This window comes from Bufo gargarizans, chromosome 1 (assembly GCF_014858855.1).
Source record: "Bufo gargarizans isolate SCDJY-AF-19 chromosome 1, ASM1485885v1, whole genome shotgun sequence".
Lineage (NCBI taxonomy): Eukaryota > Metazoa > Chordata > Amphibia > Anura > Bufonidae > Bufo > Bufo gargarizans.
The window spans coordinates 378,118,583-378,146,477 of record NC_058080.1 but is presented as its reverse complement, the minus strand read 5'-3'; the positions used below and the strand labels follow the sequence as shown (position 1 = coordinate 378,146,477).

The following is a 27,895-nucleotide window of genomic DNA, read 5'->3' as shown; positions in this document are numbered from 1 at the left end:
GACACCTGCACCTTTCTGATATATATCCTAGTGATATGCCATCAATTTCCCAGATGGGAATACCACTTTAACCCTAAGTTCAGACCTGAGCGTTTTACAGCGCGTTCCTACGCGCTGTAAAACGCTCAACACGGAGAAACCAATGCTTCCCTATGGGAATGGTTCTCACCTGGGCGTTTTACAGCGCGTACGATCGCGCTGTAAAACGCCCGACGCTCAAACAAGTTCTTGAGCTTTTTTGGGGGCGTTTGGCGCGCTCCCGCACATAGATATTCGGGAACGCGCGACAATGTGTGAACGCCTGTCTCTGTATGCGCGATTGTAAACGCCCGTACAATCGCGCATACAGAGCACTCGTTTAAGAACGCTCAGGTCTGAACCCCCTGTTAGGGTACATGCACAGGTTCAGGAATCATGTGTGGAGAACCTGCACTGAAATCCGCAGGTGTTCGCAGGCAAATCTGTGCGGTCAATCCGCATCAATTACATGCAGATTTTCCGCATGCGAATTTTACTAAGTGAATGGAGAAAATCCGATCAGGTCAAAATCCGCGCGGAAAAAATCTGCATCGTGTGCATTGAGAATTTCAAATTCTCATAGAATACAATGTACATGACCTATGGTGCGATTTTCCGCACCCAAATCTGCGCGGAAAATCTGCACGCAATCCTGATCGTGTGCATTTAGCCTAAGGTGTTAAACATAAACAGAAGCGTCCAGTGTAAAAAGTGTCACCAATGGGGCCGATTTATCAAAAGTGGAGTAAGGCCTCATGCACACAACCGATGTTTAGGTCCACATCTGAGCCGCAATTTCGGCGGCTCGGATGCGAACCCATTCACTTCAATGGGGCCACAAAAGATGCGGACAGCACTCGTTGCTCCGTTCCGTGGCCCCGCAAAAACAACACACCATGTCCTATTCTTGTCCGCGCTTTGCGGACAAGAATAGGCATTTATATTGACGGCCGCCCGTTCTGTTCCGCAAATTGCGGAAGGCACATGGGCGGCTTCCGTTTTTTTGGCGGACCGCAAAAAACAGCACGGTCGTGTGCATGCGGCCTAAAGGAAAACTGTCTTAGTTACCCATAGCAGCCAATTAGATTCCGTCTTTTATTTATCAGAGCTCCTTTGAAAAGTAAAAAATTGAATCTGATTGGTTGCTATAGGCAACTACGCCACTTTTCCTTTACTCCACTTTTAATAAATCTCCCCCTGTATGTACTAAATACAGCTGAAAATGCCACTGGATGCCATGGGTTTAGCAGGGTTCATCAACGTGTTGGGGTAAAAGGTTGTCAGAAAGGGTAAATTAAAAGAAAGAACCTGTGACGACACCATAGGAGGTGATATCAATGACAAGACTAACAAGAAAGATTTAGTCACCTGTTTAACAGGTGGGGTGCTATCCCCACTACTCCCCACAGACACTATTTCATCCAGCTGATGCCTCTCCGTATTTCCATAGCCATTATACTGCACCACACACGTCCTTGTTTCTCTATCAATGGATTTTACTGTTGCAGGATAGACACATCCATCTTCTGACCAAACAGCACTACAAGGGTCTCCCACCTTCCACTAAAAATCAAGATAGAGATTAAGTTAAGAAACATAATACAATTTCATACAGTCTTGTGCTACAACAAAGTAGAGCATGCAAGCTCCTTAAATATGGCGCACCTCTGCACAATGTACTGCATTACCTCCAATTCTATAATGAATCATAAAAGATGGCATGTGCGAACATGTGGGTACCCTATCACTTAGTACTTTGTAAAGTGCCATTTGGCAGAAACTAGACGTTTCTAAACGTTTCTTCAAGCAAAATAACTGGTGGACTTTGCTTTTTCAGAAGAGTTCTAGTTCCGAGATATTTGGTTATCTTGGCCATGCCACTACGTTAAAGTGGTTGTCTGAGGTATAAAAAATGAACCCCCAGGTCATAAAATAATAAAACATATACTCACCCCTTGCTGATTCCAGCAACGTCCCTCTGTTCCTCCCCAGAAGAATGTTTTTTTTAGCTGCAGCAATAACGTGTTCGTATACTTCACATGACCACTGAAGCCAATCACTGGCCTCAGAAGTCATGTGCCATATACAACCAAGCCGCACCAAAAACAAATATCTAAGAGGTGTAACACACCTTACATCTGGAAAAGCTTATTATGTGAAGCATAATTAGTTGGATCAGGAATTACAGGCTAGGATCTGAAAAGTGATGATTAGATTGTGGTGAAAAGAGCAGACAAAGGAGCTGGTGATGAATATGGGCAGTACGTCAAGAGCAGCTAGTCAACTTTCTAATGTCTGTGTATATAAAAAAAAAAATGAAAGGGCTTCTGGCAGCAGATTTGTACCTATGACACTGGCTGACCTGGTACATGTGCGCTTGGCAGCTGAAGACTTCTGTGTTAGTCCCATGTTCATATGTAACCACATTGCTGAGAAAAAAGTTTTAATAAATGCAAATGAGACTCTGGGAGCAACGGGGGCGTGGATGTTACACTTAGAGGCTCCACTTTCTCTGCAGCTGCCGAACCCTCTCCAGTTTGATTGACAGGACCAGGCAATGTAAATGTCATCACACTTGACCCTGTCAATCAAAGAACAGGGGGAGCGGCATTTGCAGGGAGAGCAGAGCCTCTAGGTGTAACGGCAACGCCCCCATTGCTCCTAGAGGCTCATTTGCATATATTAAAACTTAATTTCTCTCAGCAGTGCAGGCACATATGAACATGGGACCAACACAGATGTCTTCAGCTGCCAAGTGCACAGATTCATAGGTACAAATCTGCTGACAGATGCCCTTTAATGGTACCCCCACAGTAAAGGTAAAACACAGAATGAATTCAATGTTGAAAGAAGCATTAAAGGGAACCTGTTATGAACTTTATGCCATCCATACTAACGGCAGCATAAATTAGAGACAGGTGATTTGAATTCAGCGGTCAGTCATTTATAAGTTAAAGTGGTTGCCGAGAACCAACATCACAATCATTGCAGACTGGGCCTGGAAAAGAGTCCTGGCCACCTGAGAAGAGTCATGTTATCCATCAGCTCTCCCCGGTGATTGACTGAGGCCTCATGCACACGACAGTTTATTTTCACGGTCCGCAAAAACGGGGTCCGTGGGTCCGTGATCCGTGACCGTTTTTTCGTCCGTGGGTCTTCCTTGATTTTTGGAGGATCCACGGACATGAAAAAAAAGTCGTTTTGGTGTCCGCCTGGCCGTGCGGAGCCAAACGGATCAGTCCTGAATTACAATGCAAGTCAATGGGGACGGATCCGTTTGACGTTGACACAATATGGTGCAATTGCAAACGGATCCGTCCCCATTGACTTTCAATGTAAAGTCAGGAGTCCCTTTACTTTCACACTTGCGTTCATATAATGCAGACGGTGGCTCCGTTCAGAGCGGATCCGTCTGCATTATATTGTTAAAACATTTCTAAGTGTGAAAGTAGCCTCAGACGGATCCGTCCAGACTTTACATTGAAAGTCAATGGGGGACGGATCCGTTTGAAAATTGAGCCACAGTGTGTCATCTTCAAACGGATCCGTCCCCATTGACTTACATTATAAGTCTGGACGGATCCGCTTGCCTCCGCACGGCCAGGCGGACACCCGAACATAACTTGAAGCGTCCCCATCACCATGGGAACGCCTCTATGTTAGAATATACTGTCGGATATGAGCTACTTCGTGAAACTCAGATCCGACAGTATATTCTAACACAGAGGCGTTCCCATGGTGATGGGGACGCTTCTAGTTAGAATACACTACAAACTTTGTACAAGACGGCCCCCTGCTGCCTGGCAGCACCCGATCTCTTACAGGGGGATATGATAGCACAATTAACCCCTTCAGGTGTGGCACCTAAAGGGGTTAATTGTACTATCATATTCCCCTGTAAGAGATCAGGGCTGCCAGGCAGCAGGGGGCAGACCCCCCCCCCCTCCCCAGTTTGAATATCGTTGGTGGCACAGTGTGCGCTCCCCATCGGGCCCCCCCTTCCTCCCTCTAATGTTAGAAATCGTTGGTGGCACAGTGTGCGCCCACCATCGCCCCCCCCTCCCTCCCTCTATTGTAATAAATCGTTGGTGGCACAGTGTGCGCCCACCATCGCCCCCCCCTCCCTCTATTGTAATAAATCGTTGGTGGCACAGTGTGCGCCCACCATCGCCCCCCCCCTCCCTCTATTGTAATAAATCGTTGGTGGCACAGTGTGCGCCCACCATCGGCCCCCGCTCCCTCTATAGCAGTAACAACATTGGTGGCAGTGTGCGGCCTCCCATTTCCCCCCCCCCCCCATCATTGGTGGCAGCGGAGTTCCGATCGGAGTCCCAGTTTAATCGCTGGGGCTCCGATCTGTAACCATGGTAACCAGGACGCTACTGCAGCCCTGGTTGCCATGGTTACTTAGCAATAGTACAATAGTAGAAGACTCATAGTTACCTGCTTGCTGCTGCGATGTCTGTGTCCGGCCGGGAGCTCCACCTACTGGTAACTGAAAGGTCTGTGCGGCGCATTGCTAAAGAACAGTCACTTACCAGTAGGAGGAGCTCCCGGCCGGTCACAGACATTGCAGCAGCAAGCAGGTAAGTATGAATCTTCTACTGTTGTACTATTGCTAAGTAACCATGGCAACCAGGGCTGCAGTAGCTTCCTGGTTGCCATGGTTACCGATCGGAGCCCCAGCGATTAAACTGGGATTCCGATCGGAACTACGCTGCCACCAATGATGGGGGGGGGGGGGGGGAAATGGGAGGCCGCACACTGCCACCAATGTTGTTACTGCTATAGAGGGAGGGGGGCCGATGGTGGGCGCACACTGTGCCACCAATGATTTCTAACATTAGAGGGAGGAAGGGGGGGCCCGATGGTGGGCGCACACTGTGCCACCAACGATTTCTAACATTAGAGGGAGGGAGGGAGGGGCGATGATGGGCGCACACTGTGCCACCAACGATTTCTAACATTAGAGGGAGGAAGGGGGGCCCGATGGGGGGCGCACATTGTGCCGCCAACGATATTCAAACTGGGGAGGGGGGGGGGGTCTGCCCCCTGCTGCCTGGCAGCCCTGATCTCTTACAGGGGAATATGATAGTACAATTAACCCCTTTAGGTGCCACACCTGAAGGGGTTAATTGTGCTATCATATCCCCCTGTAAGAGATCGGGTGCTGCCAGGCAGCAGGGGGCAGTCTTGTACAAAGTTTGTAGTGTATTCTAACTAGAAGCGTCCCCATCACCATGGGAACGCTTCTGTGTTAGAATATACTGTCGGATATGAGTTTTCACGAAGTGAAAACTTAGATCTGAAAAAGCTTTTATGCAGACGGATCTTCGGTTATTCCACGGACCCATTGAAAGTCAATGGGTCCGCGAAAAAAAACGGAAAACGGCACAACGGCCACGGATGCACACAACTGTCGTGTGCATGAGGCCTGACAGTCTTCTACCTAGTTTTCTCCCTATCTCTGTAGGAGAGAACTGCCAGTCATCAGCAGGTGGGCAGGGAGACAGGAGATCATGTATAACCAGGACTCTTCTCAGGTAGATTTGACTCTTTTCAAGGCCTGGGCTGCAATGATTATGATGCTGGTTCTCAGCAACCACTTACTTTTAGATGATGTGTGACACACCAATGACATCAGCATTTCTGTCACCTCAGTGAGGTCAGCATAAAGTTGAGCAGAGATTATTGATATCACACAGATTTACTTAAGTACTAATGATCATCCACTGGTCCCTATCTCGTATTTGTTGCCCAAAGTAAACAAAAATTTGTCTAAACCCCCTGAAAGACCTATGATATCTGGAGTTAATTCAGAGTTATACCCTTTAGCATGCTATGTGGACAGCGGCAATGTGCATTATGCATTTTGCAGACCGCAATTGCGGACAAGAATAGGACATGTTCTATTTTTTTTGGGAACGAAATTGCGGACCCGGAAGTGCGGGTCCGCAATTCTGTTCCGCAAGATGCGGAACGAAATTGCGGATGTGTGAATGGACCCTAATTGTTTAAAACATACACTTTCTACAAAGGGTCACATCAATCAATGTATCTGAGGTTTCGTTTCTATGTACTCTGGACATACGTAGCCTATATACAAATATTTCATATAAAGAGGGAATGGCATCTGTTTGATCCTGCAAGATAAAGCCATCCAGCACTCAAGCTTCAGAATAGAATCCATAGGCTTCACTGATTGATTAAAATAACATGTAGTTGTCACGGTGTGGTTCACTGTTCACTGTGACAAGTTTGGCCGTGTAGGCTGGCTGCATGCCCTCTCGCGTACTGGCTGAAAGCTGTCTCCTGTGTATGTTGGTTGCTTGGGGCTGCATGCTGGCTGTGGTGTTTTGTGGAACTGCCACCTGTGAATGTTTGCTCTCCCTGTGTCTGCTTCTCTGTGCAGTTCTTATCATTGTTGCCATGCAGGCTGGCTGCAGGCTCCTTCGTGTACTGGTTGCAGGCTGACACCTGTGTATGCTGGTTGCTTGGGACTGCATGCTGGCTGGGGTGTAGTGTGTGAACTGTGTCCTGTGTTTGTGGATTTCCGTGTCTGCATCTCTGTGGCTCATGTCTCTGGTGCCGTGCAGGCTGGCTGCATGCACTGTGTACTGGCTGTGGGTATCCCCGCGCATGCTGGCTGCGGCCTTGTGTGTGAACATGGCCTAGTATGTATACATGTCTGTTGTGTCACGAGTTGTTTGTGCTCTGGCGTACTGGCTACGGTGGTCTCCGTGTATGCTGGTTGCCAGGGGCAACGTCCTATACTGCAGCCTGTGTGTTTTGTGGTTCTGTACTCCTGTTCTGATGGGGTTAACTTCCCCTGATCTGTGCCTGGGTGTGGCTTATCAGGTGCCCTCGTTATCCAGCTATATCCAACTATGAGTTGTGTGGCAGGAGGTCAGTCTTTGGCCTCATGCACACGACCGTTGTTGTGTCCCGTGTCCGTTGTTCCGTTTTCTGTGATTTTCTGCAGACCCATTGACTTTCAATGGGTCAGTGGAAAATGCACCATTTGTCATCCGTGTTTCCAGTCCGTGAAAAAAATAGGACCTGTCCTATTTTTTTCACGGACAACGGTTCGCGGACCCATTCAAGTCAATGGGTCCGTGAAAAAACACGGATGCACACAAGATTGTCATCCGCCTCCGTGATTCGTGTCCGTTTTTTTTCCTATCATTTGCAAGGAGAACTTTTTAGATTTTTTTCACTTTCCTTCATGTCTGGTGATCCTCCAAAAATCAAGGAAGACACACGGAAACAAAAACGGATCACGGAACAACGGAACCCCGTTTTGCGGACTGTGAAAAAATACTGTCATGTGCATGAGGCCTTTCTTGTGTCTTGCTGGGTGTAGCACCTCACTGCTCACCCAGGAGGTTAGTGTATCTTCTGTCCAGTGCCTTACTGGGTGTAGCCCCTTGCTGCTGACCCAGTTTTTTTTTTCATATCTGCCCTAGTTTGTGGTGTCACCTGGTAATGTTGTTGCTGCATTGTCTGATGTTGTTGGAACCCATTCTGTGATGGTGTTTGATGTTATGTCCTTGTCTGATCCGTACCTGTCCTGTATGATGTTTGTTATCTTTGTCTGTTCCTTGTTTCGCCTAGCAGTGCGCAACTGCATCTGATAGCCTGGCAGTGCCTACTGCTTCTGATCCTTGTCTGTTCTTGTCTGCTTGTAGATCCTTTCTGATCTGTTCCTATCCTGTGTTTGTCCTGCCTTTGTAAGAGGGTCACTGGCTTCCCTGGAGGGGAAATCGCTAGTCTGTGTGAAGCTCTGCCTGAGACCGCCATGCTTCCATTCCGCTTGGGGTCCAGGCATTTGCTTCTGTGCTGGTTCCCTTTCGTCTTGTTGTCTGTTCCATGTCCGGTGTTTGTATGGGTTCCAGTTCTGTTACTGCGTAGTTCTCTGCAGGTAGGGGCCAAGTGTACCGGGACCTTCCCGGAGGTGCGACCAGTAAGCCCTTGGCCCAGTTCATCCCCACCACCAGGGGCTCTGTGAAGAACGGGGCTCACTGGGTCTCTGCCTCTGGTCTGCTGGTGCACTTGGTTCTGTGGTAGTGCTACCACTATTGCCTACCTACTGTCATGTGCTTTTATTACACTTGTAATAAAGTTCTCTGTGGATCCTTGGTCTGTTTTGCCTGTGTCCTGTCTGCTTGACGTCTCGGAGGTCTGCCTTGGGCCTCTGGCACGTAACAGTAGCACAACGGCACGTGTTTTTCCTACGCGTTTCGAACCCTGCAGTTCCTAATCATGGCCCCATGTCATGAGCCTAGTTTAACCACCTCACATCCGCCTATAGGATATAAACGTCCTATGGGTGGATGTTTATCTCTGAATGGACGTTCTGGAACAGTTATTCAGAGATTGCAGCTGCACGCTAATCGTGTAGCTGCCGAGCGGGGGGCCCGCTCTGTAACACCAGGCCAGCCCAGAGAGAAGGCAGGGACAGTTCCCAGGTGTCCCTGCCTTCTAAATCGCTGCATACAAAGTGCTAAGCGAGCGTTGTCTATACAGATCCGGAAGCGCTATGGTCATGTGACCGCCAGGGCCAGGAGAGTGCAGGCGCTGTCGGGTCTTCTACAGACCTCGATCAGCCCTGCACTGAGCCCTGCACTGAGCCCTGCACTGAGGCTGTACAGCGTTATATTCTGCTGTACAGCCTCTCTGTGGGGTGTATTTCCCCTGTTACAGGAGAAATCAAGGGTGGAAAAAAAAAAGTGAAGGTAAATGTCCCCCAGAGGTCTTGTATTACCTTATGGGGAATGCAAAGTGTAAAATAAATAAAAAATAAAACAATAAAGTGTTTGAAAAAAAAGGTTTCACATGTAAAAAATAAATAAATCCCCAATTAAGTAAATAAAATAAAAAAATGTAAAAAATAGAAAGAAATTAATATAATAGACATATTTTGTACTGCCGCGTCCGTACCGACCGGCTCTATAAATATATCACATGATCTACCCCGTCCGATAAACACCATAAAAAAAATTAATTAAAAATGTGTCAAAAAAAGCAAATTTTGTCACCTTACATCATCAAAAGTGCAACTCCAAGTGATCAAAAAGGCGTATGTCCCACAAAATGGTACTAATAAAACCGTCACATTATTCCGAAAAAATGAGCCCCTAAATAAGAAAATCGCTCAAAAAATTAAAAAAAACTGACACTCAGACAATGGAGACACTAAAATAAAAAAAAATTCTTCAAAACGGCTATTGTGTTAAAGTGAAATAAAGAAAAAAAAGCAGACATATTAGGTATCGCCGCATCTGTAAAAACCAGCTCTATAAAAACATCACATGACCTAACCCCTCAGGTGAACACCATAAAAAAAAAAAGAAAAACAGTGCAAAAAAAAAAAAAAGAATTTTGTCACCTAACATCACAAAGTACAACACCAAGCGATCAAAAAGGCGTATACCCCCCAAAATAGTAGCAATCAAACCGTCACCTCATCCGGCAAAAAATGAGACCCTAAATAAGACAATCGGTCAAAAAATAAAAAAGCTATGGCTCTCAGACTATGGAGACACTAAAACAATTTTTTGGGTTTCAAAAATGCTATTATTGTGTAAAACTTAAATAAATAAGAAAAAGTATACAAATTAGATATTTCCATGTCCGTAACGATCTGCTCTATAAAAATGTCACATGACCTAACGCCTCAGGTGAACGCTGTAAAAATAAATAAATAAAAACTGTGCTAAAACAATAAATTTTTTGGTCACCTTGCCCCATAAAGTGAAATAATGAATGATTAAAAAATCATATGTACCCAAAATTTGAACCAATAAAAACCAACTCTTCCTGCAAAAAACGAGCCCCTGCACCAAATGATTGGCAGAAAAAAAAAAATAATGTCGTTCAGAAAATGGAGACACAAAAACATAATTTTTTTTCAAAAATGCGTTATTATGTAAAACTGAAACAAAGAAAGTAGACATATTTGACATCATTGCGTCCGTAACTACTTGGTCTACAAAAATAGCACATGATCTCCTCTGTCAGATGTTGTAAAAAAATAAAAATAAAAACAGTGCCATTTTTTGGTACCTTGTCTCACAAAAAATGTATTATAGAGCAATTAAAAAATATATGTACCTCAAAATAGTACCAGTAAAACTGGCACCTTATCCCCTAATTTCCAAAATGGGGTCACTTTTTGGGAGTTTCTACTGTAAGGGTGCATCAGGGGGGCTTCAAATGGGACATGGCATCTAAAAACCAGTTCAGGTAAACCTGCCCTCCAAAAACATAAAGTAGACATATGGGGAATGTTATATGTTTCTGTTTTAAAAGCAGACAAATTGAAATTTTGAAAATTGCTAATTTTTCTAAATGTTTGGTAAATTTGGGATTATTTTATAAATAAAGGTGAAATATATTGACCCAAATTTACCACTGTCCTGAAGTACAATGTGAAAACAATCTGAGAATGGCTTGGATAGGTAAAAGTGTTTCAAAGTTATTACAACATAACGTGACACATGTCAGATTAGCAAAATTAGGTTCTGTCAGGAAGGGGGAAATGGCCCGGATGTGAAGTGGTTAAGTAATGACAAGATCCAGTTTTTGATGTCTTTGATGGATGTTACTTTGACTACAACATTTTCATTTTGGAGATTATTTCTGCTTCCAGCTAGAGATCCTTGACAGTCACCTGTAGCATCAAGTTAGGGGGCATTCACACTATAGTATCCGTTTTTCAGACCGCAAATCGTGGAACTGCAAAATACGGATGCAGGCCTTATTAGACTATTTTCATGTCTTTTTTTTTGAAACACCATTTGTTATGGAATCTACTTTTGCAGATCAGATGATACTTTGGCTCTGCTATATGGATTATGCTCCTGAGGTGGGGGGAAAAAGCCCAAGTAAAACAATTTTTAACTAAGATGTACTGGAACTACGATGTACTCTGTCTACTGATAAGAATGATGATGTCGATAAAATTACACTTTTATTCCTTTGCTGGCAGGCAATTCTGAGCACCAGGAGGCGGGCTTTATCAGTACGAGCACCACTATGTGATGCCTACCGACACCTTAACGCACACTGTCAATCAAGGGAGGGGGATTGTGTTTAGAAGTCGGTAGGTGTTGCATAGCGGTGCTCGTACTGAAAAATCCTGCCTCCTGGTGCTCGAAATTGCCAGGAGAGGAATAAAAGTACGATTTTATCAACAACCGTAGTGTTGACAATGAGGAGAAAGGTATTATTTTAAACTGCAGGATCACCCCTACAAAGCTATGTGCCTGGTTTAATAGGGGTGATTCGGGTGACAGAGCCTCTTTGAAGCATACCTAATCTTTCAAAAAACTTTGCATTAATCAATAGTACAATGTGTACTGTACAAGAGGAATGACACTATTTCTGACCATTATATGACTTGTAGCTGGCATTTTCTGCAGTTTTCTCATCTGTACACTGTATTTCTAGTTTGCAGTTCTCCCATATCTAGCTCCCATCCACTGAACACAGAAAGTAGAGGAGAATATGCTTTCTAACTCTCTATCTCTCTCTCACTCAGAAGCAGTCCCAGGATCATAGAATACATTATATAGAGATATACTGACTTGACATGTACTGATATGAATAAACCACTTGGTCTGATATAGAAACTGTACATTTAGCTTGTGCAGTCTCTTTGTCTGTGCATCATTTTTACCTTCCCACTCAGCTCCTGCTCACTCCTCCATAGACTTCTATAAAGTTATGTAATCCAATCTCTTAGTGAGCAGGCAGCCTTCTTGGTCTCACAAGATAGTTTTTATAAATTTCAGAGACATAGTAAGTTTGCAAAGAAGGGGGAGGGCAGCTGATAACTCTAGAACATGACATTATTTTCTGGTAAGGTATATTGCATAGTTCCTTATAGCCGCTTATACTATTGATTTATGCAAAGTTGTGAAATAGTTAGTGACCATTTAAGCACTAAAGTAGGCCTCATCCTTAAGGGGTTAAAGGCATCCCTATGAACCAGTGTTTTAGGGCCAGTAGAAACTGTAGTAGTGATGAAGAACATGCACTACAGATAGGAATGTTTATACATTAAAATCCCTGTGCGGGAAAGTTTATATACAATATATGTGAATTTTGTTTAAGAAGTTTGTAAAGCTGACCCTAACCAGCTGGGCTAACCAAGGGATGGGGTGGTTAAAACAGGACTTGAGATTGGGACTATTGGGATGACAGAAGGATCTTAAAGCTACATATGATTGCTACACATTATTGCGAATATGATTTGAGGGATTATGTACAAACATTAAGGGATGCTGACAAAAGACACTTAATATGGCAATGTTTTCAGGGAACAACCATGATTTGTATATTAAAAAGGTAAGGCAAGTTCACATCTGTGCTGACTTTTCTGTTATTGTGGAATGCTCCTTTGAAGAAGCACTCCAACAAAAATTCTATTCTCTGACCCGCTAGAAAGGTATATGCTGGAAACTAGTAAAGGTAATCTTCTTACCATTGACTGTATTTGTGAGTTATAACCTCCCTTCTGGTCCTCAGCTGTGTCCTATGACCAACACAGTTACTCTTCAAATAACCCAGCATCTTATGTGTGGACAGGAACCAAGTTTCTCTATGTATTCCTATGGGAGTCTCAATGTCAGTCTCATAGCAATGAATAGAGAAGTAACTGACTTCCTGTCCTGTGTCAGTTGGAGATCAGAGTGTTGGTCACATGACACAGCAGAGGATCAGAAGGGAGGTTATAACTCACTATACAGTCACTGGTAAGAAGATTATCTTTCACTACCATTTACATCATGTACCTTTCTAATGGCCCAGAGAATAAAGATTTTTATGGAAGTGCTTCTTTAAAGGCAACCTGTCATCATCAACGTTATGCTGATCTCACTGAGGGCAGCATAAAATAGTGACAGAAATGCTGATTTCATTGGTGTGTCACTCATGAGATAAAGGTAAGTGGTTGCCGAGAACCAGCATCATAATCACTGCAGCCCAGGCCTTGAAAAGAGACAAATCTATCTGAGAAGAGTCCTGGTTATACATAATCTCCTGCACTCTCACCCATCTGCTGATAAATGAGTTCTCTCCTAGAGAGATAGGGAGAAAACTAGCTAGAAGACTGTCAGTCATCAGCAGGTGGGCGGGGAGAGCAGGAAGTCATGAAAAACCATGACTCTTCTCAGGTGGCCAGGACTCTTTCTGCAATGATTGTGAGGCTACTTTCACACTTGCGGCAGGACGGATCTGACAGGCTGTTCACCATGTCGGATCCGTCCTGCGGCTATTTCGCCGTGCCCGCAGACCGCCGCTCCGTCCCCATTGACTATAATGGGGACGGGGGCGGAGCTCCGGCGCAGCACGGCGGTGCACGGAGAAAGCCGCCAGACTAAAAATCCTGACATGCAGTAATTTTAGTCCGGCGGCCTTTCGCCGTGCACCGCCGTGCTGTGCCGGAGCGCCGCCCCCGTCCCCATTATAGTCAATGGGGACGGAGCGGCGGTCCGGCGGCACGGTCGAAATAGCCGCAGGACGGATCCGACATGGTGAACAGCATGTCGGATCCATCCTGCCGCAAGTGTGAAAGTACTCTTACTTTTAACTTTTAAATGACAGACCGCTGAAATCAACTCTCTTGTCTCTACTTTATGCTGCCGTTAGTATGGGCAGCATAAAGTTGATAAAGTTCCTTTTAAAGGGGGTGTCTCTTCACAGCAATCAATGTTAAATGAACAAATGATATCCCTATCATCAACTTTGCAAATACCTTGCTTTGTGTACTTTATTCCTCTATCTTGGTTTTTTCCAAAATATTTTACTTTTACTTTTGCTCATTGCCAGGGGATCCGGCCACTGCTCTCACAGTAACAGCTGTGGCCGCACAGGCGCGGTGCCACCAGTTCTTGCTGCTTGTACTTTTGGCTGGAGCTGAAGCGTGGTTCGCTCTCCTTCACTTTGTTGGCTCTGGGAGCTAGTGCGCATGCGTGACCATCCTCCATTCATTCCTATGGGAATGCCGGCTATTCTTAAAATGGGAATGAATAGGAATGAAATGAGGTCGGCAGCGCATGTGCACTAGCTTCCGGCCAACTCGTAAATCTGCCGGCATATTGTCTTTGCACAAACTACCTGTCATGGCTGCATGACTCTTGCTACAGCCCTGTAGCGGATCCGTACTGACAGGTAGTTTGTGTGCTCTAACAAAGATTCCCAACCCCATTATATACGTCCATGTCTCAGTTAATTCCAACTTTGTAACATGAGACTTTGTACTCCTTCAGTTTACAGTCTGACAATGATTTCTGGTTCGGAGCGTGCCCGTACATAATGGGGTTGGGGTTACAGGATTCAGGGGCTGCTTCTCATTGGGTATCAAACGACCCCAGAAAGCCTGAAAATGCACACTGGACTGACAGAGGGTGACTGAAAATGGCTTGGTGAGACAACCCCTTTAAGTCATGTTTCCATTATTTTGGGAAATAAAAGTCCTGAAGATAGGATTTAAAAGTAACTGAAACCTGATGGAATTAATAGAAACAGCACAAAATAACCCATTTACGTGGAGATTAAAAATTTATAATTTTTTCTGTTTTTGTGAGAGAGAAAAACAAAAGGAAAATCAGGCAATCCCCTGATATGAGCTGACCTTAAAACAGACAAAATATGGTGACCTATGTGTTTGTGAAGAATTGCTACAAAATTCATAAAGATTTATAGTAGGAACATGTGAATATGTGATTGAGAAACAAAGTAGTTCTATTAAATATTGCTTAAAAGTGCAACGTGGGACATTTACTAAAGCTTTTACGCCACAGTTGTAAATATAAAGTTGCAAATTATGGTGCACGGCATATTTGCACCATAACTTCTGACTTTTTAAGGAGGTGGGGCTTCGAGTGGCCAGCCAGATTTACTATAATTTCCAAGCATAAATTAAGAGCATCTCAGTCAGGGAATTAAGACTGGTGTATGGGAAGTAAACGTCCCTGAGTGTATTTCTATTGGTTGAGGGTTCAACACTATTTAAGCACCTGGAGTGTTTCACTATTCGAGCTTGAAAACGGGGATCTATGGATCTTATAGACTATAAGTGATTTTAGCTGGCCACCATTTATGAACTGTACCTGCGATAAGAACCATAATGGGATATGTCTCTACACTGTAACTATGGTAGATACCACGTGATGAATTAAGGGCAAGAAGTGTTTCCCATGCAGTCTTTACACGGACACTGCTGAGGAGCGTGATCATTGCAGCCAAGAAGATGCTGTCATGTCTTCATTGATGAGGAAGATCTGAGTGCTTGCACTTGGTGCAGCAGGGGATGAAAACTTTTTATGTTTGTTTAAGACAATTCCTGTCTGTGGGAGCAACCTTTCTTTATTATAACTCGGACAACCTTTATAAACAGTCTTTCTTGAAGAAGTCGAAGGTTGATTTTGAAGTATATTTTGGTCATTGACTTCTTTTCAGCTCCAGTTTTTTCATTGACTGTAGGATACGGGCGTCCATCATTTGTAGACATTTAATAGATTTAAGTATTTTCATTATCTACGCTGTATTTTTCCAGTCTTAAGGCTGTATTAGATTAAATGATCCTGCAGCCAATTCTTGGGAGGGAATCGTTCCTTCCCGGCTATCGCTATATCGCTAGCGGAGGAGACTGCTGCTCTTACATGCAGCGATCTCCTCCTCAGTATGGGGAAGAGTGACTGCTAATGCCATCACTCGCCCCCATACATAATTGTTATTTGCCAGCAGCAGATCGTGATTACTCTATACGATCTGCTGCTGACAAACAATTATTTTTAAACCTGTTGAAAGATTCCAATTACCCGATAAACGAGCGTTTGCTCATTCATCGGGTAATCCGTGGCAGTATTAAACTGCCGGATCATCGCTAAGGTTTGTTAACAATGAACTGGCTAACCACTGGCCAGTGTAATACAGCTTTTACCGATTGGCAAACAACCATAACTACAACAGCACTACCACCAGGTATTACAGTTAGCAACATCTTCATTTCTTGAAACATTTCTCCTTTTTCTCTCCAAATGCTGTAGAACGTTTGATCTTTGTTTCACTGAATCACAGCACTTTGGGTGCTGATGTCTTCTCTAACAGTGAAATGTTGACAGATTGTAGGTAAGTTTTTTTGGTTTACTGATGATTCTTGCATGCAGATCATGTTTGTGCAAGTAATGCTACACAGCGGACCAGGTCACCACTAGCCTTTTCACACCTCAATGTTCCTGTAGTGATGATGTTGGGTTATCTGCTTTGCATAACTGACCAATCTACAAGCAGTTCTATCAGAAATTTCTTTGACCTTCCAGATCTTATTTTGATATCCACAGTTTTCATTAACTCCATTCACTAGAAACTGAATTCAGGGAGTGACTAGATACTTATTTTTTTATAGTCGAGTACTACATTATCTTTATTTTCAGGACTTCAGGATTCACTGAGTTTTCAGAATATCTGAGTTTTCAGATAGGCCATAGAGACAAATCAAAAGTTTTGATCGGTGGCAGTGCTGAGATCCCTACTGGATCACTAGAAAGAGGAAAGAGAAGCACTCGCATATCGAGCTCTCTTTCATCATTGCAGCAGATGGACTGAATACAAAGTCCAGGAGACATCTCAATCATCTCAATTTTCCATCTCCTGCAGTGAGGAGACAGAGCTCATTATGTGAGAGGTTCTATCTACTCGTTCTAGCAATAGGTGGGGATCTCAGCTCTCAGAACCCACCAATCAAAACTTTTGCTATGTCTCTATGACATATCAAACATTTTCGGAAAACTAGGTGACCCTTTCAGTCAGTGACTTCAAAGGGTTATTATTTATCCCTCTTCTAGTATAGTATCAACATATTCCGCAGCGCTTCAAAGACAATGTCATCACTCACTGTCCCCAGTGGGGCTCATATTCTAGATTCCCTATCAGTATGCCTTTGGTGTGTGGGAGGAAACCACAGTACCAGTGCTAACCACTGAGCCACCCTAGCCCTTGGATTAATTCTGGTATTGCAGCCATTTTCATTCAACTAACATTCACAGGTGTGGCGCTGTTTCTAGGCAAAAAAATATGGATCCTATTTTCTCATTCTGGACACCCCCAGATTACGCCTAACGGTGCACATTTACTAATGTGAGTGCACCTAGACTCTGGAGTAAATGTTTAAAAAAAGTATCTGCCCCTAACCTGATAAGGGGTGAGGCTTCCCAGAAAAGGGCAGTGACTTTACAGGAAAGGAGTATGGCTTAATATGCAACATTTTCACCAAAACAGCTCCACTATTCCTCCATAAAATTGTACCACAAGGTAAGTCGGCCAATATTTGGTATAAAATTAGACAAAAGCGTCTAGCCAGCACCAATCAGATCATCCAGCCAGAGCCGCTGTGATAAATCTGATATGGTGCAGGTCTAGACAGGCTGTCTAAGATTCATCTAAGATTAGTAAATTTGCCCCAATATGTGTAAGTACAATAAAGTGAAAAAATTGACCGGTCACAGAATTTATTATATTCTGGAGCTGTCTAAAAATCAAGGCTTAAAGGGGTTGTGAAAAAATGAAGAGGGGAGGGGGGTTTAAGCAACCCCCCCCCCCCTTCCCCCCACTTGGCCGGACCTGTAAAGAGAAGCTTACTTACCTGCTTCCAGGTGCTGGCTCCCAGCTCCTTCTCTTCATGGCCTGCAATGCTCCCTCTGAAAACATCTGGCTTGACACCGCCTGCAGCCAATCAATGGCCACAGTGGAGACTGGCTCCTCTTACATCATTACAAATGTTCACATGATGCAAGGGGATCTGGTCACTCTACTGCGGCCATTCATTGGCTGCAGGTGGTGTCAAAGGGTCAATGAGCTTTCAGAAAACTTTTGATATATGTCAAAGAAACCCCCACTGATCCCTAGAATGAAGAGAGAGAAGCGCTCTACTGCTACTGCAGGGAAGGAAACGAGGCGGACTCAATAGGCCTCCATCTTCTGCAGTAAGGAGCACTTCTCGTTCTAGAGAAAAGGACTTTCTACTTCCAAAATCTACAGAACATGTCATTTGACAAAGCATCCCAGCCTGTTTGCATAGGACTGTATTATTAAAATATTTCACTTAGTGAGAAAACAAACTCTATACAAAAAGCATCAACACATATACAACTGTGAATTAGTCATAGGGCATTTGCAGATTTTCAGTTGAGTACTCACTTTGGATGCAAGGCAGCGAGAAGTAGGCTGTGTGGTTGCTGCGTGGGTGAGAGGTGGAGGAGGCTGCGCCTTCTTTTTCTTGCTCCACTTCTCTCCGTCATCTTTTGGGTGATCCCTGTAGCCATCTCTGTCCCACTCTGATTCTCTAGGTGCCTCTCGTTGACAATCTTTTTGGGTATCACCAGGTGCAGTGGCTCCTTCTTGTCTCCGATTCTTATCACTGCACCTAAGCATATCCTGGAGGGTAAGGAATAATACCGTTAAAGGGGTATTCCTATCCTATTATTATTATCAGTGATAGCCAGTACTAAAATTTTACCAAATATATTCCATTAAAAATGCAAAGTTCTGTAGATATTTTCTCACCAACTTACAAAGTTATAGCCGTGCTATGAAGAGCTGCCCTTGGACAACTTTAACTTCCAGCAGTGGTAACCATGTACGGGCAGGTCAACTGTGCTCCCCTAACTCTCCTGCCCATAATTTCAGGAGCACATATTTCTTGTGCAGGCACTCTTAGTCCATCGCACTCACACTACAGTAGCTCGCGAAATTAATAGGACCTAAAAGCTGCAATACAGTGCTATAAATCACCTTGCTGATATGGCACCATTAAAGAGAATGGCAGCGCTGGCAATGTGTGCTAGGCAGTAGGTGCTATTGTGATACTTCACCCCTGCTGCTTGGTGGTCACAGAGACTCAAGCTACAAAACCCACAGTCTGGTACAATTCTAACAGCACAGATATGTCCAATGAAAGGAAAGTGATTGCTAGTAATGTATCTGTTTTTATAGGGGAAAATTAGTTTATATCACAAAGAGGTGGGAAAGACTAACTTTTTTTCGATTGTAAACTGACCTGATTACAGGCATAACTCGAAGCTCATGGGCCCAATGCAGAATCTGTAATAGGGACCCTACCTGCCAAATGTCCCTTATACTAACGGAGTCTTATGCAGTAAAAAGGCTATTAGGCTCCTCTCAGGAACCAGGGAACCTCTGCACCCCCTATAACTATGCTTTTAGTGGCTGCAGCTGTGAGGTGTGGTATACGGTAGGCCATCATTGCAGTCAAGTAAATGAATTCTTGCACCGAGGACAGGAGCGGCAGCGCTGGAAAAAATGTATGCAGTTTTGGGGGGCAAAGCTAGAAGTGGGTTGGAAGCATAAGAACTGTACTTCTCCTTCCTGTGGGATTCATTTCTGACTTTGGCATCAAAAACTGCCACCAAAACCTGAGTGTGACACCACCCTGAGTGGCTGTAGGGAGCTTTTAAAGAGGTTAGTCAACCCCTTTAACAATTTTTAGGTCAGTGAAATATAACCAGGCATTTCAGCAACTGTCGATCTCAGAAGGCTCACCTGAATTTTAGAAACCCAATTTCTCTAGATAATGAAAGCAAATGTGAGGAACAGAGGAACATACGCTTTACCTTCCTACACACTGCCTCCCTTACAATAATATAAATGCAACTTTTGGGTTCAGCCTCAAGGCTCAGAGTCACATCTAGCTGATTGATCAGGATTGCACAAAGTGTGAGGTCATTCTTCATTCCATTCCAGGAGACATAGCTGCAATTCTGATTTTAGTCTTTTAACAGTCCATATGAGTTTAACCAGAGCAGAGTATAACGTGATGTTTTGCTGGAGACTAGGAATTAATTAGGTATATTCCCCTTAGGGCTCCTGCACACGATCGTATCTGTTTTTGTGATCCAAAAAACACAAATACCGTCCGAGAGCCTGCCACCATTTTTTTTTACTCCTTCAGAAATGCCCTGTTCTATGTTTCTGCAGGGCTGCAGGACAGACTTATAGATGCGGAGAGCACATGGGTGTGCTGTCTGCATCTTTCGCGGCCTCACTGAGATGAATGGGTCTGCATCTGATCAACAAAAGATACGGATCGGATGCGGACCAAAACTACTTGGGGCCTGCCGCCATTTTTTTAATTTATTTTTTACTCCTTCGACGGACAAGAATAGTACATGTTCTATATTTTTGCTGGGTTGTGGAATGGACATATGGATGCAGGATCCTTTGCAGCCCCATTAAGATAAATAGGTCCACAAAAAACGTGGACTGGATGCGGACCAAAACTACGGCCGTGTGCATGAGCCCTTAGAGAGAAAGATTAGGTAAATGCAGTTAGGTGTTAGGTACCTGGAAAGATTGGACAGCCTTTTCATAGGATTTAATAAGAGCAGCATCGTCCCACTCATCAATATCTTCACTCTGAAAGACCCGAGAGAAGATATTTCAAGACACATACGTTTCTCATCTTCTCTTAATTAGCACACATATCCATTAGGGCAGGGATGGCCAACCTATGGCTCTCCAGCTGTTGCAAAACTACAACTCTCAGCTTGCCCAGACTATCAGCCTACAGCAGGGCATGGTGGGAATTGTAGTTTTACAACAGCTGGAGAGCCGAGGGTTGGCCAGCCCTGCATTAGGGCAAATACAGTCATTACTTAGCACACAGACTTCGTCATATCCATTCTTGTAATACACAGTCCTAACCAGCCTCTGAGATCAGTACACATACAGGATCCCCTGCCTTTAATGCTCACTCATAAGGACAGTCATCATGATAGAAAACTCAACAATCTTCCCAAAGTACAGTCACCAGGAAATGAATCACTCTTCATTTCATAATATACAAGTAGAAGATCGTTGGTTTAAAAGCCTCTTACCTATTTATAACCAAGGCCATTTATTCTTATTTTCTCCAACTTGCATTTTATGGCGAAGTACAGAACTTGTTATATCTTTTTGTACGTCCGTTCGGCAAAAAGATAGAATATGTCCGCAAAATGCAGATCATCTTTGAGTTTAATTCTGTTCTGCCGAACGGATTGAATGCAGAGATGGAGATCTTTGGTTTCCTCTAAAAGGGTGGCTGCCGCCCCCCGATGTGTAACCGGTGAGGCTTTATGAATCCTTCCGGTTGCCCCTTGGGGAGCGGCCGCCCCTCAATAGCAACTACACCATCTATAAGCACAATCGACAAGCCCTATACATGAAACAAAGAGAGAAGTTATAAGGAGAAACTAACATCTATTAGGACCCCAAGCCTCACCATATTCAAATCACCATCATATTTACAAAGCCCCATATGCGCCAAATTTTGGGCGCTCCTATTATATTGACACCATACTAGACTCACAGGTTAATATATGCCTTAATTCAAATCAGGCTTTTTCTTTCTTTCGCCGTATCCAGATTTGCATTTTCTCTCCCCCCCCCCCCCCTTTTGGAAATATACAGGGAAGGCAAATCCAGGTAGCCACTGGGTCTATCATATTATGGACCAGTGATACAATGGATACCTCCCACTATATGTCAATAATCAGGAAATACCATTACATACCACAATGAAAATATACGAATATTTAAAATTATAATATAAACACTAGAAAACCTCAAGACTGTACGAGATACACAAAAAAAACCACAAAAAAATCATTTATCATAATCTGCATCAACAACCACTACTTCCCTATACCAGAACTAGCGAACATCATCTCTCCACACTACATAAATCTAAAATATGAAATCCCGTGCTTTGCTATAGTCCATGTTGTGTTTTTTTCCCTTTTTTTGGTACATATGGGATGATAAACCCGAAATATCTGCTGGGTCTTTTACACTACGGACCAGCAGTATAATGGGCCCATCCTACTATGTGCCTACAACTAGGAAACATCAGGACCACTACATGTCCACTAGTAGGATACACCAGGACCACTGTATAATCACAATTAGAAAACAGAAAATAGACCGATTTTACATCCGGAATTAAAACAAGTCCTCCATCCATTAAATATTATTAATTAATAAATACCATAAATACTACTAATTAACAAATACCCATACTATAGAAACCCATCTGAGACATATCCAACCAAATAAGCTATTCCCTGACACCACCAAAATAAAGGTGTTTGACCTACGAGACAGGTAAAACAAAGACAAAATCAGAATACCCATAAAATCAACTGACCTACAAAATTAACCACCTTATTAGAGTGATTGGTCCCAATCAGGCATCCCTACCTATGCTTTTATATCATTCCCACCCTTATATACAACATATATATATATTTGTGATCCTTCCAGTCTAACTTTTATTTCATTATCTCTATCACTTCAATTTTCACCTTTTTTCAAACTGAATATGCCAAATAAGATGGGTATAAAGTAACTAATTGAACGCATTAACTTTATTGATAATGAGAATTAGCTAATAAATGAGTTGATTACTGCTGCCCTATAAATACCACAGCATCCACCATAATCCTCCACTTTCGGGACTGCGTCCCGAAACGCGTTTAAGCAGCTGAGGATTATTGTATCAATCATCACCTGAAACAGAGCAGGAGGAATACGGAGAACAAACTCTGAAAAGTTCGCGATCACGGGACCGCTGACGTCATCCACCAGACGCGCGAACCATGCCCCCCAGCGTCCTAGGCAACACGAGGGACGCTATCGACTCTGAACAGGATCGAACCTACACAGCCTTCCAGGAACCGCCGATCACTGCCGGAGGAAGAAACACAACCAGCGCTAGGAAGGGTAAGTGACCTCTGTAGCCAGAGACAGTGCGGGACGCCGCACTCAGGCACAGAGCTCCGCTTCCCTCCACAGCTTGGCATACGAATACAATAATAACTTAGATTGCCTAAAGAATTATAGCTATATGCACATGCCTGCTGCATTATTAGAAACATATTGAAATAGCGCAATATTGTTCCCGGACTGTGCGGCGACTGCCATTTACAATATTATACAAACAGAGTCATCATCCTTTGCTCAGCGTTTTTTTTTTTTTTTTTTTTTTTTTTTTTTTTTTTTTTTTTTTTTTTTTTCCTCTACAAAGGACTACCTCATCATACAAGATATCTTTTATCAATTTTATCTTTTAAACAGTGGCCACCATCATATGGAAAACAATTTATGAAAGACTTTATAGACTTATTTTTTCCAGACTAATTTTTCCCAGACTTCTTTTCCAGATTTTTTCCTGATATTTTACAGGGTACTTATTACCCAGTGGTGATCACCCACTACTCATATTTCCTATCAAAAGACTATTCTTTTAACTATACTTCTATTTTTAACTTCCTTCATCTCCACACTTATTTTTATACTTCCACCCATCTTACCACGAGAACTATAAATAAATTATTTAATTGTACCCAGATTTGAGTGTGCCTGCTTACCCTTGTTTTCCTATGATTGTATACTCCTGACTGGGTGAGTCAGATTAAGCAGTCCTGCACCTCTATCATTTGCCTAAGCGGTAGAGCCGTCTATCCTATTTATTTACCATGATTGGGTATAAAAAGAGCTTCTCAGAGTGACAGTGTCTCTCAGAAGCCAAGATGGGTAGAGGATCACCAATTCCCACAATGTTGCGCAGAAAGATAGTGGAGCAATATCAGAAAGGTGTTACCCAGCGAAAAATTGCAAAGACTTTGCATCTATCATCATCAACTGTGTATAACATCATCCGAAGATTCAGAGAATCTGGAACAATCTCTGTGCGTAAGGGTTAAGGCTGTAAAACCATACTGGATGCCCGTGATCTCCGGGCCCTTAAACGACACTGCACCACAAACAGGAATGCTACTGTAAAGGAAATCACAGAATGGGCTCAGGAATACTTCCAGAAACCATTGTCAGTGAACACAATCCACCGTGCCATCAGCCGTTGCCAGCTGAAACTCTACAGTGCAAAGAAGAAGCCATTTCTAAGCAAGATCCACAAGCTCAGGCGTTTTCACTGGGCCAGGGATCATTTAAAATGGAGTGTGGCAAAATGGAAGACTGTTCTGTGGTCAGAAGAGTCACGATTCAAAGTTCTTTTTGGAAATCTGGGACGCCATGTCATCCGGACCAAAGAGGACAAGGACAACCCAAGTTGTTATCAACGCTCAGTTCAGAAGCCTCTCTGATGGTATGGGGTTGCATGAGTGCGTGTGGCATGGGCAGCTTGCATGTCTGGAAAGGCACCATCAATGTAGAAAAATATATTCAGGTTCTAGAACAACATATGCTCCCATCCAGACGTCATCTCTTTCAGCGAAGACCCTGCATTTTTCAACAAGATAATGCCAGACCACATTCTGCATCAATCACAACATCATGGCTGCGTAGGAGAAGGATCCGGGAACTGAAATGGCCAGTCTGCAGTCCAGATCTTTCACCTATAGAGAACATTTGGCGCATCATAAAGAGGAAGGTGCAACAAAGAAGGCCCAAGACGATTGAACAGTTAGAGGCCTGTATTAGACAAGAAGAGAGCATTCCAATTTCTAAACTAGAGAAACTGGTCTCCTCGGTCCCCAGACGTCTGAGTGTTGTAAGAAGAAGGGGAGATGCCACACAGTGGTGAAAATGGCCTTGTCCCAACTTTTTGGGGATTTGTTGACACCATGAAATTCTGATTCAACATATTTTTCCCTTAAAATGGTACATTTTCTCAGTTTAAACTTTTGTTCCATGATTTATGTTCTATTCTGAATAAAATATTAGAAGTTGGCACCTCCACACCATTGCATTCAGTTTTTATTCACGATTTGTATAGTGTCCCAACTTTTTTGGAATCCGGTTTGTAGTTAACGGCATGTTGCTGCTGGAGCAGCCTATCAAGCATATACAAGGTGAAGTTCCAGCGCTTCGGGCTGTCACAAATCAAGACGTCTGACAGGCAGGTGGTGTCGCCGCTGAACGTCAGCAAGGCGAGCCATGACCGTGCAAGATCTTCTAAAATGGCAAGAGATTTTCCTGGCCTGTCGCAAGACGTCCTGGACCCGGGGTATTTGGCAACGAATCGCTGCACGACTAAGGTCAGGACGTGTGCCAGGCACGGCATGTGCGTCATTTTGCCCTGTTTAAGTGCGCTCAGCAGATTGGCACCGTTGTCGCACACCACTTTACCAACTGTCAAATTGAGCGGGGTTAGTCACTGATCGGCCTGTGACCGCAGAGCTGAAAGCAGTGCAGGACCGGTGTCGCTCTTGGCTTCCAGGCACAGCAGCTGCAGCACAGCATGGCACTCACCTGGCACGTCGAATAGGTTCTGGGAAGCTTGGGGGGTGCAGCAGAAGAGGAGGTAGCAGTGGAAAAGGAGGAGTCAGCCCAGGATGAGACGGAGGATGTAGTAGGAGGAGGAGAAGAAGAGGCAGGTCTGCATGCAATCCGTTGCGGTAACACCAAATCCACATGGATGCCACGGGTTACATTCTTGACGGCCATCAGAAGGTTCACCTAGTGGGCAGTAAAAGTTATGTACCTTCCCTGCCCGTGTTTGCTAGAACACGTCTGTGGTCAGATGTATCTTGGCACCGACACTGTGTGCCAGAGATATATTCAATTGCTGCTGAACGTAGCCATATAGCTCTGGGATGCCCTTCGGGGAGAAATATTTCCTTCCGGGGACCTTCCATTGCGGTGTGCCAATGGACACAAATTTTCTAAAGGCGTCCACCAGTTGATATGGCAGTAGTTGGCGGGCTAGCAGTTCCGACAAGCCAGTGGTCAGCCTTTGGGCAAGAGGGTTATCCGGCTTCATCAACTTTTTACGCTCTAACATTTGAGCCACGGAAGCCTGTCTTCTTCCAGATGAACGCGACAACGTCACTGTGGAAGGTGGAAGGGAGGACAAATGGGAGGAAAAGAGGCGGACGTGGAGCGCCGGGAGTGTGGCTTTGTGGGTTCTGACGATGTTGCTCCCACTGAGCTCGGTGATGGGAGGCCAGGTGCCTTCTTAAGGCGGTCATCCCTAGGTGAGGGTTGGGCTTACCGCTACTTATGCATTGACAGCACAGGCTGCAGATGGCAACACTACTGTCAGCAGCTGACACGTTAAAATAAGCCCACACTGCGGAGCCATGTGCCGGCGTCCTGGGAGCGCAAGATGTGATCGTGCATGGTGGATGGCTCGCTCCAGATACATTTGCAGTCTGCTTTTTTCCTCCTGTGCACTGCGAGTTCTGCGTGCTTTTCCTCCTTCTCCCTATCTGCTGCTCCGTCTCTCCCTCTGAACTCCCCTCCTCTTCCTCTCTTGTGGGCACCCACTTGACGTCCATCGACACGCCATCATTGTCACCTTCACCACCACTGACATTAGAGATTTTGGAGTAGGAAGTAACAGCGGGGACCACACTCCTTGGGCTGATCTGGGTACTGTCGTCAGACTGCTGGGTGGCGGCCGTTGCTATCTTCTCTTCCTCATTGGCAAGAATGGCTGCGCATCAGTAAGGTCTGGGAATGGATGGGAAAATAATTCCTCTGACTCGAGTGGAGGGGCTATGGTGGTGTGTTTGAGTGAGCCACTCAACCAACTCTGGTTCATCCTTTGATGCACCTTTTCCAACTTCCCACTTAGGCTGCGGCCTGGTGCACCTGCCCGACTCCTACCACCCCTGCGGAACGGCCTGCCTCTTCCTCTGCCTGTCATTTTCAAAATGACCCTGTGCCAAAGTCCCTAGAGAAGAGCAGTATTTGTGGAAGCAGGAATATCGCAGACCTCAATCAGTATTTTGTGGAAGCTGGTATATCGCACCCCTCAATCAGTATTTTGTGGAAGCAGGTATATAGAACCCCATAATCAGTATTTTGAAGAAGCAGGAATATCGCACCCCTCAATCAGTATTTTGTATAAACAGGTATATCGCACCCCTCAATCAATATTTTGTGGAAGCAGGTATAAAGAACCCCTTAATCAGTATTTTGTAGAAGCAGGTATATCCCACCCCTCAATCAGTATTTTGTGGAAACAGGTATATAGAACACCTGAATCAATATTTGGTGGAAGCAGGTATAACCCACCCCTCAATTTGTATTTGTGGAAGCAGGTATATCAAACCTCTTAATCAGTATTTTGTGGAAACAGTTATATTGCACCCCTCAATTTGTATTTTGTGGAAGCAGGTATATAGAACCCCTTAATCAGTATTTTGTGGAAACAGGTATATAGAACCCATGAATCAATATTTGGGGAAAGCAGGTATATCACACCCCTCAATCAGTATTTTGTGGAAGGATATAGAACCTCTTAATCAATATTTTGTGAAAGCAGGTATATCGCACCCCTCAATCAGTATTTTGCGGAAGCAGGTATATAGCACACTTGAATCAATGTTTGGTGGAAGCAGGTATATCGCATCCCTCAATCAGTATTTTGTGTAAGCAGGTATATCGCATCCCTCAATTAGAATTTTGTAGAAGGAGGTATATCAAACCCCTTAATCAGTATTTTGTGTAAGCAGGTATATCGTACTCCTCAATCTGTATTTTGTGGAAGCAGGTATATCAAACCCCTTAATCAATATTTTGTGGAAGCAGTTATATTGCACCCCTCAATTAGTATTTTGTGGAAGCAGGTATATAGAACCCCTTAATCAGTATTTTGTGGAAACAGGTATATAGAACCCATGAATCAATATTTGGTGAAAGCAGGTATATCGCACCCCTCAATCAGTATTTTGCGGAAGCAGGTATATAGCACACTTGAATCAATGTTTGGTGGAAGCAGGTATATCGCATCCCTCAATCAGTATTTTGTGTAAGCAGGTATATCAAACCCCTTAATCTGTATTTTGTTGAAGCAGGTATATCAAACCCCTTAATCAGTATTTAGTGTAAGCAGGTATATCGCATT

General features: G+C 44.0%; 1 protein-coding gene across 6 annotated transcripts in view; it reads right to left on the bottom strand.

Moving 5' to 3' along the window:
- Positions 1-27,895, bottom strand: part of LOC122931096 (survival motor neuron protein-like) — a 70,054-nt gene that overhangs the window by 26,728 nt on the left and 15,431 nt on the right. For 3 of the 6 annotated variants that reach the window (XM_044285031.1, XM_044285064.1, XM_044285040.1), the window contains 3 exons: positions 20,386-20,457; positions 18,223-18,459; positions 1,387-1,581 (listed from right to left, as the gene is read on the bottom strand). In XM_044285031.1, coding sequence (XP_044140966.1) covers positions 1,387-1,581; positions 18,223-18,459; positions 20,386-20,457 — 504 coding nt within the window. The remainder of the gene's footprint in view (positions 1-1,386; positions 1,582-18,222; positions 18,460-20,385; positions 20,458-27,895) is intronic. The other 3 variants (XM_044285048.1, XM_044285072.1, XM_044285056.1) reach the window with 1 other exon arrangement.